At 40.2% G+C, this 12,269-nt stretch overlaps 1 protein-coding gene and 1 pseudogene across 4 annotated transcripts in view; one reads left to right on the top strand and one right to left on the bottom strand.

Moving 5' to 3' along the window:
• Positions 1 to 12,269, bottom strand: part of Cdk19 (cyclin dependent kinase 19) — a 138,194-nt gene that overhangs the window by 89,177 nt on the left and 36,748 nt on the right. For all 4 annotated transcript variants that reach the window (XM_038339645.1, XM_038339643.1, XM_038339644.1 and 1 more), the window contains exon 2: positions 2,007 to 2,082. In XM_038339645.1, the coding sequence (XP_038195573.1) occupies positions 2,007 to 2,082 (76 nt within the window). The remainder of the gene's footprint in view (positions 1 to 2,006; positions 2,083 to 12,269) is intronic.
• LOC119820917 lies at positions 10,359 to 10,690 on the top strand (annotated as a pseudogene).

Here is a 12,269-nt window from a genome sequence, read left to right as displayed (position 1 = left end):
TGGTCCTTCCCAATTATTTCCACATCAAAATCTTTTAACTGTATACCCCATATCAACTAGAAAATATTTGTTCTGGCAATGTATGACATATACAGGTAAAAAATAATTCTACTCTTTGATTAATGATATTGTGTGCAGTGTCCCTAAGCTACCAGTCCTTAAGTCTGATTCCAATTCCCTTATAATGCTAGCCTTCTATTGGCCAACAAAACTAAGTAGTAACAGATGAGGAAACTGAACTTATCACTAACTTACCACCTGGCCAAACACCCAAGCCTACAGACTTCCCGCCATGTCATGGGGTTTTCTGCTGTGAAACACCAGTTTTCTTATGACTAAGAGTTACAACATGTTTCCAGTGAATTAGGCAGGAATGTGGAACTGTGGATGTAAGAGTTATGTTCAAAGTAGAGATCCTTGCTAAGAAGGGCTACATGTTTTTAATTCCAGCACTTGGGGAGGGGCAGAAGCAGGAGGGTCTCTGAATTCCAGGCAAATCTAGACAAAGTAACAAGTTCCAAGCAAGCCAGAACTCCATAGTAAGACTCTGTCTCAGAATAGTAGAGACAAAGAGAGAAAGGGAGAGAGACCTGGTATTCTACCAGGTCTTGGAATCCCTCCTGCTCTCAGTTTTCTAACTTTCCCTTAATAAATCTAATCTACACACACATCTATGGAAATGAAAATGTAAACAACTATTTAAAAATTACTAAGCAGAGGCAGGCAGATCTCTGTGAGTTCAAGACCAGCCTGGTCTACAAGAGCTAGTTCCAGGACAGGCTCCAAATCTACAGAGAAACCCTGTCTCAAAAAAAAAAAAAAGAAAGAAAGAAAGAAAAGAAAAGAAATTACTGAATTACTATGCATACCTTATTTAAATACTTAACAATTTAGAGGGAATAGTCTCTAATAAATGAAAAGCACAATAAAGCCCAATTAAAAACCTTAGTGAAGAAATAAAATGAGAAACTGCAACAGTAAGCCTTCAAAACCAGAATTACAGTTTTATCTGTTTTCTGGTATGAAATAGGTATACTTATTTCATACACAGCATATTTCATGTGAAGTATATACGTATTAAAGTACTTATTTCGCAGAACTGTAAGAATGTAGTGGATCAGCACTTAGAAAATCCTCCGCTGATATGGCTACCCTTGCTTTTATTGCAAGAGTAGTTAGAGAAAGACATGGAAAGGAATTATCCTTCTCTAATAAATTATCCTGCCAGGTGGTGGTGGGGGACCCATGCCTTTAATCCCAGCACTCGGGAGGCAGATGGATGTCTGCAAGTTCAAGGCCAGTCTGGTCTTCTGAGCTTTCCAGGACAGCTCCAAAGCTACAGAAAAACCCTGACTCAAAAAAAAAATTTTTTATTCTAATATGATGGCCTGATTTATATGACAATCAGTAAAATCTATCACTATATATTTTAGAAAAAAATTAAACCACATGATTTAATAATATAGACCCTTTTGCTATAAAGAAATTTTATTAGACTTGAGGCTGGAGAACTGGCTCAGTGGTTCCAAGCACTTACTGCTCAGACAGAGGAACCAGCACTTCCATGAGGCAGCACACAATGCCTGTCACACTAGTTCAAGGATCTGACACCCTCTTAACCCCTTGGGCACTAGCACACACGTGGTACACATAAGCTCATGTAGTCATGCATGCATACAAACGAATAAGTAAAATCTCTTATTTTTAAAAAGAAATGTTAGACTTAAAATTACAGAAAAATAACCTACAATAATTATTCACTAAAGCAATTATATGTTATTCACTATCTCTAAATTACAAATATCAAATCATTAAGAAAATGTTCAAAAGTGACTTTCAAATGATTTTGTTACCGATTTTCCCATTTTATATAAAATATCCTAAAATTAAATCTGTGAAATTACCACTTATTATACAATTAATACATTATTACATATTTTATATTAATTTATTTGAAAATAAACATACACTTTGGTAACAAAAATAAACCATCTTTATCTACTTACTGCAATCTCTCTACAAGCTGACATGGATATCCCTGTGCCTTCGATCTGCTTCAGTGCATATTCCTTTTCATCTTTTCTGCATGTGAAAAAGAAACAAAACAGCTATATTTTTCCATATATTACTTTTAGATTTAAAATTATAATTATAAAAACAATGGAAATGTATTTAGTCTCTCAATGATATGTAAACATTTTCACTATGCAATGCACTGCTGATTATTTTTGATAATATTTATACTATAGGAATATGAAATACCAAAAGAAATTCATGTTATAATGAAAACACCAGACGAAGCTAAAGCATGAAATTCAAAATGAACAGAATATTAAACAGCTCTAGTTCAAAGAGTAAACAAGGATAAATATAAACTCAAACATATTGTAAGATGACTGTCACTCCTCTCTTAATTATCTGAAGTCTATGGAAGTATTCTGTTATAAACCACCACTAAAAAATAACTAACAGATAAAAACTACCAGACTCACTTAATTGGCCCCAAATTCCAAGGCGCCAAGCAAAAGTCTTTTAAGACTTCAAAACTTTTCACCAACATCGCTTTCTCCAAACACTCCTAGAGAAATGCAGTAGTTAAGCGTGGGTGTGAAAACAAGCAAAGGTAGCCAGGCAGTGCTGGCACACACCTTTAACCCCAGTGCGAAAGAAGCAGAGGCAGACATTTCTGTGAGTTCGAGGCCAGGCTGGTCTACAGAGTGCGTTCCAGGACAGTCAAGCTACACAGAAAAACTTGAAAAGCCTGAAAACAAAAACAAAAACAAAAACAAACAAAAAAAACAACACCAAGCGATGGAGACAGGATTAGGAATATAGGGAAGCCTAACAGTTACCAGGGTTTTAACCAATGCAATTTAGTGTTTCAATAACAGAGGCGGGAAATCAGATGAGTGGCTACTTTAATAGTTAATATCCTCAGTGTACAGACACCAGAGCCAGCCACAAGACGGTTCCAGCTGACGGTCATAACTGTGGTTTGATTATCTGGTAAACACAAATCATGTCATGGCTTGTTCTAATAACAGGGACATGATCTATGACCCTCCAACTTCTGTCTTTTGGTTACCAGCCAAGACATCTTAGGTCTGATCCCGAGCAACAGAATAAAATAAAAGGTTAACAGTACTGTTTACTTCTGAGAAGCAACGGGAAATTCGAAACAGACAGTAAAAAGGAAAGCTTTTACATTTCATGTACAATTGCACTGTTGAAGGTTTGATTTTCACTATGTACAGCTATATTTAATAAAAAGAATAAAAATAAGTATTTCCACTAAAAAATCAATAAACAACACTGGTTCTGTACATTTTTCCTATTAGTCATGCGTGACTGCATAATAAAATTTCAACCAATGATGAAATCACACATACTGGTGGTCCCATAACACAATGGAGCTGACATTTTCCTATTATACCACAGCAGCACAACACAGCACAGCACAACACTCAAGGCAAAATCTATCAGAGATATTTGCAAATATTTAATATGCAGACCAGCGGTTCTCAACCTGTGGGGTACTCACAAGGGTCACCTGGGAATATCAGAACAGATATTTACATTATTATTACATTTACATTATAACAGTAGCAAAATTATAGTCATGAAGTAGTAACAAAATAATTTTATAGCTGGGGGGTCACCACAACACAAGGAACTATATTAAAGGGTCACAGCAGCCAGGTATGGTGACGCACACCTTTAATTCCATCACTCAGAAGGCAGACAGATCTCTGTGAGTTCTAGGACAATCAGGTTACACTGAGAAACCCAGTCTCAAAAAACAAACAAAAATGTCTTTGGAGGGCAGGAGCTATTACAGCAGTGGTAGATCTCCTGACTTCCACCAGGATGTCCTAGGTTCAATCCCCGACACTGACAAAATGAAAAAGAGGGGAACTGGTAAACTTTAGCTGGACAGTGGTCGCATACACCTTTAATCTCGCTCTTGGAAGGCAGAGGCAGGTGGAACTCTGTGGATTCAAGGCCAGTCTGATCTACAGATCGACTTCCAGGACAGTCAGGGCTACACAGAGAAACCCTGTCTCAAAAAACCAAAACGTATCTATACAGCCACAACATTAGGAAGACCAGGAGCCTCTGTATTAGAGGCTCATGATGCACATGACATGATGGTTTTATTAAAGGACAATAGCAAAGAACTGGCACATTCGTCATACTTAACTATTTCTCATTTTTCCCATTCTATATCTAATAGTAAACAAAAGAGTTTAGATGATATTTAAAATGTACCTTTTAACATACCATTGTGATCTGGGAATGTAACTCAGTGGTAGTGTGTTTGCCTAGCATGCCAAAGGCCCTAGGGTCAATCTCTACCACAGATAGAAGAATGAATGGATGGGTGGGTGAATGGGTGGACAGACGGACAGATGGACAGACAGATAGAAACAACAGAAGGAGAGAAAATAAAGTTCTTTTGAATATTTTCTTAATTACCTACTTTGGATAAATAAATGAATTATAAATGCTTTCCTCCCATAAATGAATGAAGAGATTAATAATAAATAAAATGTCTAAGTATTTTATTTTTTCCATTATATGCCAATCAGGATAATTAAGCATCTTTTATTTTATTAATTAAAAAAATGTCTCCGCTAAAGTCACCTGGGAAGAGGAAAGCACAACTGAGAAACTGGCCTATGGGCAGGTCAGTGGGGCGTTTTTCTTGATTAATGACTGGTGTGAGAGGGCCCAGCCCACTCATGCAGAGCCACCCTTCAGCAGGTGATTCTGGGTTGTGTAGGAAAGCAAGCTAAGCCAAGCCATGGAAAACAAGCCAGTAAGTAGCACTCTTCTCTGCTTTTGTTTCTGCTTCCAGAATCCTGTTCAGACTTCCCTCGGTGGTGGGAATGAAATAAAATCTCTCTCCCAAGTTGTTTTTGGTCAGTGTTTTATCACAGCCTGCTGTGGGACAATTGTTTGTACCCTGTCCATTGTATTTTAATAAAACACTGATTGGCCAGTAGCCAGGCAGGAAGTAGAGGCAGAACAACCAGGCAGGAAGTAGAGGCAGGGTGACAAGAACATGAGAATTCTGGGAAGAGGAAAAGCTTGGTCCGCAGTCTTGACCCAGCCACAGAAGAAGCAAGATGTGTCTGCCTCATTGAATAAGGTATCGAGCCACATGGCTAGCATAGACAAGAATGATGGGCTAATATAAGAGTTAATAAGAAACCTGAGCTAATGGGCCAATCAGTTTATAACTAATGTAGACCTCTGTGTGATTTCTTTGGACTTAATGATTGCCGGAACTAGGCAGGACAGAAACCCTGACAACAAAGCCATGGAAAGCAATGAGGACACTATGGATTATTAGAAAAATATACAGATTATACTACTACTAAGTATATACATCTAAATGTATACTTGAGAGTAATACAAAAATTAAAAGCACATGTTAAGATGCAAGAATTAAGCTACTTAATGGTACTGGTAATATAGTGGTTTTAAGTTAGCATGGAGGGGGATCCAAAATAATCTGATACTCCAAAAACAACTGCCTATTTAATAATTTTCAACATGATTAACTTAGGCAGATGAAGGGAGCAGTCAGGACAGGATCTCACTATGTAGCCCTGACTGGTCTGGAACTCTGGTCTGGTATTTAGATAGACCAGGCTAGCCTTGAACTCTGAAATCTGCCTGCCTCTATGTCTCCTGAGTGCTGAGATGAAAGGTCTGTGCCACCATGCCAGGTTCATTAGGCATATTTTAGAGAGCAAACACAAACTTTAGGAAAAGCTTTTATGATCCTTTTCCTCTTTCTTCCACGGTTTCCTGGGTTCTCAGACCATTCATTACCACTACAGCACAAGCAGGTGACCGAGAGCAGTTAAGGCTAGAACCACCTCCTACCTTGAGATAGGAGCAGCTGATGCATGGAGCCTAGGGCACTTGGATACTGAGACAAATACGCACAATGCTCATGCTTCGTGTTTAGTAATCATATAACTACCAGCTATCAGCTACTGAATATTTAAAGTTATTAATTCTTAAAATTATAAAAAGCTTTTTGACAAATTATCCACATGCAATCACAACTTCCTCTTCACTGACATCTCAACCCCCAGTTCTCCTACACGAGGGGCTCCAGAAACCATGGAGCTGCAGTTTATTTTAATACTGTAAAGAATATTACACAATCTGGATAGGTTACTGTTGCTATGGAAACTTTAAGATTTTTTGCAGTAAGTCAAAAAGTGCAAAATTAACACATCACATTAATAGTTTTTGAATTTCATATCCAGGCTGTCAAAGGAATTTGAAAGCTTGAGAACAGACTAAAGCATAGGCCCTACCCTAAATTATATGGATAGAAACAAGGAACAAACCTAGTAATTATTTCACTTAAAAAGTTTAAATATAACTTTCATATGCTAAATTAATAAGACCCTGGAAAACCTTTAATTTTAAGATTCAAAGTTTTAAAATTGAGAGGGAATGGTGTGTATGTGTGCGCGTGTGTGTGCGTGCGCGCACGTGAGTGTGCGTGTGTGTGCGTGTGTGTGCGTGCGTGTGTGTGTGTGTGTGTGTGTGTGTCCGCAGTTATTTTTTATGCTGTCACATGATGAACGGTCAAGAGACACCTATGAGATTCAGCATTAGAAATGGCAAGGTCTCGGGAGCACAAGACTCTTTGACAATAGCCAGAACTTAAACATAAAGACCAAAGGCACCAAACTAGGTACCTGTGTTTAATCTCAGTACTCAGGAGGCAGAGGCAGGTAAATCTCTAGAGTTAGAGGCCAGTTTGGTCTACAGAGTGAATTCCAGGACAGCCAGGACTTTTTTTGAGATCCTGTCTCAAAAAAAAACCAACTATGAATGTGGGGCTGGTCAGACAGCTCAGTGTTTAAGGCCCTAGCGGAAGGGGAGGGACAAGTTGTCTAACTTCCACACGAGGCAGGGAAGCTTACTGCTGTCATCTATGCTGAGTGTCCCCTTCCTGGAACCCCTCCAAGTGGCAGCAGAACAAGTCCAAGTACTACTGAAGAACATGAAGGCACTTGTGAGACTGGGGCTACAGTTCCGGTTGAAAAGGACCTACCTTGTAAGGGAAAGGGAAAAACAGAAACTCTGGTGTGGAAGCACACGCCTATAATCCAGTCCTGGGGAGGCAGAGGCAGGCAGCTTCTTAGGGCTTGCTGGCCTACTTGGTAGTTCCCGGCCACTGAGACTGACTCAAAAGAACAAAAAGATGGGAGATGCCTGAAGAACAATGCCTACGGCCATCTTCTGACCTAAACACACGTGTCCCTACACACATACACCCATAATACACATGTGTCTACACACATACACCCACAATAAGTGAGAGTAGACCTTTCTGAAGTGCTAGTGCTGTCTGTACAAGTGCATTGCACACACCTGTACAGGTTCAGGAAGAGACCCTGTCTCAAAGGAAATGGCAGAGAATGACACAATAGGGCGTCTGACCGTCTTCTGGTCTCCAAATGCACACAATGTACTCATACAAATGTGCATTTACACACATCCACACACATGTTCACACAAATAAATCTTTTAAAAAACCACTGCAATAAAAATAAACTTCAAATAAAGATTAAAATCTATTTTTATTTCTGATGAAAATAGAGAAGTTCTATTATTGTACACCATATTTTGACTTTCAGCACTATGCCATACTCTAGAGAAGAACAAAATTGGGACACTGACTACCCCAGATATCACAGCCCATCTTGTGGCACCCTGAGTAAGAAGTAACTAAAAACAAGAAAATCCCTGTGCTCCTTGCCCTCAGGACATACACAAGGAAAGCCCCACAGAATGCAAGGGGCAGCTGGAACTGAAGGTCACTCAGGTCATCCCTCTTAGGGAGGAGTTCCCAGAGCAGAAAAGAGTTTGCTGGAGAATCCAGGCAAACAGACAGCATGAAACAATACATGATCAGAAGGATGACTCAGAACCAGGTGTGCAATGACAGCAAAGAATGAGGTTGAAAAAAATAGACTGTATTTCTAAGAACAGAGAAGATAGCTTCACAGATTACTGCTCAGAAAGTTAATTGTGATGGCTACAGAGGGGGAAAATGGTGGCAGAGCACACTTGGTAGGCTGCATCAAGCATCAAAGTAAGAAAAGACGAAGAAGTACGTGGGAAGAAATGACGGATTAAAAGATATTTCTAAGCCGAGCATGGTGGCTCACACCTTCAATTCCAGTACTCAAGAAGCAAAGGCAGGTGGATTTCTGTGGGTTCATGGCCAGCCTGGTCTCCATGGAGAGTTCTAGACCAGCCAGGGCTATAAACAAAACCCTGTCTCCAAAAAAATAAGTGAATAAAATAAACATGAAAAATAAGCACATTTCTGAATCAAAACTGACAATTTTAGTAGTCAATTTGTCTGTGTACATGACAAGAAAGTTGGCTGGGGATAAGTAAGGCCACTACCTTGTCTGACTGTGGGAACAGCAATACCACCCACCAGGGAAACAATGACTCAACCTAAACTGAGACCTGGAGACAAACTTTCATTCCAAACACAATGACAATTACCTAAAAAAGTTTATTGCATTGGTCTGTCGATTTGACACAAACTAGAGTCATTTGGGAAGAGGGAGCCTCAACTGAGAAAACACCTCCACCAGACTGGTCTGCAGGCAAGTCTGGGGCATTTTCTTAATTAGTGATTGATGGTGGAGCCCCCCTACCACTGTGGGGGGCTAACGCTTGATAAACCTGAGCCTGTGGATGTGGTACTGCCTTCCTAAAAGAAGCTCATGGGTAAGGAAGTCAGTTCTGAAGGACTCAAAAAAAGAAGAAAAGCCAGGAGAACAGAGAGACAGGACTGTTTATGAAGACACACTTGCCTCTGACATCCCAGAGAAAATAAGTCTAGAGATTCATACTGTAAGTTTGCTTTTCCAAATCTTAATAGAATTCAAATAATACCACTATCAAAAGTAGGGAATCTAAGATTATGGCATTATAAGACATTCATTCTTCAAACTCTGTGACACCTTAATCTTGCCAATATTTCTTTTACTTTTAAGAAGACTCTGGAATACATCAACATATGTCCTTTCCTTTAATATGTGACCATTTGATTTTGCAGGCCAGAAAGCTTAATGTCACTGTGGTAGTTTGAATGTAATTGTCCCCTATAAGCTCATAGGCAGTGGCACTACTGGGAAATGTGGCCTTGTTTAGAGTAAGTGTGGTCTTGTGGAGGTGAGCTAAGAGGCCTCATTTATGCTCAAGCCACGCCCGGCGACAATTCACTTCCTGTTGCCTTTGGGCTCTCAGCTCCAGTACCATGTCTGCCTGCACACAGTCTTGTTCCCACCAGGACAATACTGGACTAAACCTCTAAACTTGCAAACCACTCCAATAAAATGATTTCCTTTGTAAGAGCTGTTGTGGTCATGATGTCTCCTCACAACAATAGAAACCCCAATTAAAACAGTCACACACACAAGAAAACAGCAAGAGACTAAGTATCTGGAATAATAGGAACCAAAAGTTAGCTTCCTGTTATTATCACTCTGAATTACTCAGTGAATCCAATATTCACCCGGCACAGTAGTGATGATTTCTTTGGAACTACTGTTGTTATTATGTAACCGCACGTTGTTTTCCAGTACTGACAGAACTGAGACCCTTGCCAGGAGAACACACTGCTGTTGACCTACATCCTGAGGCCTCCATACTGAGACAGGGTCTTGTTAGGTAGCCATCTTAAGCAGGCCTTGAACTTGAATCCTTAGGCCCCCACCTCCTGATAGCTTGTGTTACAAACATGGGACAGATAAAAAACTAAAATTTTTATCATTACTTTTTTCAAAGCAAATAAGAAAAAAATTAATAAATGATAGTAAAATCCGTCTCTATTGTCTATCCCCACTACTCTATCTGACCCTCCCTTCCACCCACCCCCTCCAACTGCCAGATCTAACCTAGGTCCCATATCCAGTGTCTATGCCCCTCTGGCCACCCTTGCCTGTGCCACAACCAATATCTAGACTTCTGCCAAGATCAACCCTCCCTATCTGCTAAATCACAGGCCTCTCCTATGCCACATCCCAACCTTTGCACCCAGCCAGACCTACCTTCACATTCCAGGACTGGACCAGCAGGCATACCCTATACCTAGGCCAGCCTAGCCCCCTCTGTCCACCTGACTGCATTCCTCCTAAGCCATTTCCAACCTCCAAGCCCAACCCACCTGCACATACTACAATTTAGAACAAAAGAAGTCCACATGCCCAGATCTCAACACAAAAATACTAAAAATACCCTCTTTCAACCATCTTGGCGCCTGTGGAGGCCTGCTGGGAACAGGACTTCTAAAAGACAATATGTCTGGAAGGCTGTGGTACAAGGCCACGTTTGCTGGGTATAAGCGAGGTCTCCGGAACCAGAGAGAGCAAACGGCTCTCCTTAAAATTGAAGGCGTTTATGCCCGAGATGAAAGAGAATTCTACTTGGGCAAGAGATGCGCTTATGTGTATAAAGCAAAGACCAACACAGTAACACCTGGAGGCAAACCAAACAAAACCAGATGATCTGGGGGAAGGCAACTCGGACCCATGGAGACAGTGGCATGGTGCGTGCCAAATTCCAAAGCAACCTTCCTGCGAAGGCCATTGGACACAGAATCCGTGTGATGCTGTACCCATCCCGGATTTAAACCAATGAAAAGTAAATAAAAGTGAAAAAAAATACTAAAAATATGAAAAAGCAAACCAGTATCTTTTCTCAAAACACTATCAGTCTACAGAAATGTTTGCCAGTGACCATCAGCTAGATGAATGCCAGGACCAAAATTTCAAAGAGCAATAACAAACTTCAAAGAATTTATGGAGTTTAAAGACACACAGACACATTCAGTGAAATTAAAGCCAAAGAATTTAAATAGAATAAAGACTTCAGTGATTCTTAAGAAAACACAAATGTAAGGCCGAAGGAAAAAATGAAGACAATCCAAAACTTGTGACTGGAATTCAGTAAGGAGATAGAAACACTCAAAATCATAGACATACTCCAATTCACAACAGCCTCAAAGAAAATAAAATATCTGGCAATAAACATAACTAAAGTGAAGAACCTCTACAGTGAAAACTTTAAGCCTCTCAAGAAGGAAACAAGACACTAGAAAGGGAAAGATGCACTCGCTCATGGGTTAGAAGAATCAACATTGTGAAAATGACTGATTTTCCAAATTTACAGATTCAATAAAATTGCCAATTTATTCTCTACAGAAATCAAAAAACTAACCTACAATACCTATGGAACCGCAAAAGATACCCACATAGACAAAACAATCCTAACCAAAAAGAACAATACTGGAGAGAGGATGGGTGACCATCCAAATCTTAAAATCAATTATAGAGCCGAAATCATAAAAACAATCCAGTATTGGCACAGAACCGACATGTATACACATACTGTGGTTTGAATGAGAATGGCCCCATAGGCTTATGTATTTAAATGCTGGCACCCAGTTGGTGGCACTATTTGAGAACGTTTAGAAGGTGTGGCCTTGTTGGTAGAGATATGGGGGGGGGGAGCTTTGAGGTTTCAAAAGCCCAGTCATTCCCAGTTAGCTCTCTGCCTCCTGACTGTTGTCTCAACAGGAAACCTTAGCTACTCCTCCGGCCATACCTACCTGCCTGCTGTCATGCTCCCTGCCATAATGGCCACAGAATCTACTACTGTCTGGAACCAGGAGCCCAAATTAAATGCTTTCTTTTATAAGTTGCCTTGGTCATTGGGTCATAGTGCTTTGTCATGGAAATAGAAAAATAACTAACTTTGAAGGTAAAAAAAAAATCAGTATTGAGTGACATAATCCAGACCAAGTCACATGTTCTCTATCACCAGAGGCTTGTGGTGATATCCAGAGAGGCCAGGCAGTGGTGGCACACACCTTTAATCCCAGCACTCGGAGGCAGAGGCAGATGGATCTCTATGAGTTGAAGCTCATCCTAGGCTACACACACTAGACTGATCCAATTTCAAAGAGAAACAGAGCCAGATGGTGGCTCACACCTTTAATCTCTGTACTTGTGAGTCACCTGCCTTTAATCCCAACGCTAGGGAGGTGGAGACAGGAAGAGATATGGCTGGGCGGAGGAATTTAAGGCAGGTGGAAAGAGGAGTTCAAGGATTCAGTCTGAGGTTTTGTAGAGATGGCATTCAGTCTGAGGACTTGAAGAGACAGGATACCCCATTCAGTCATGGAGGTAAGAACTGGCTGCTTTACTTCT

The sequence above is a fragment of the Arvicola amphibius genome, chromosome 8, assembly GCF_903992535.2.
Source record: "Arvicola amphibius chromosome 8, mArvAmp1.2, whole genome shotgun sequence".
Taxonomy (NCBI): Eukaryota; Metazoa; Chordata; class Mammalia; order Rodentia; family Cricetidae; genus Arvicola; species Arvicola amphibius.
This window is presented reverse-complemented; position numbering and strand designations above follow the sequence as displayed.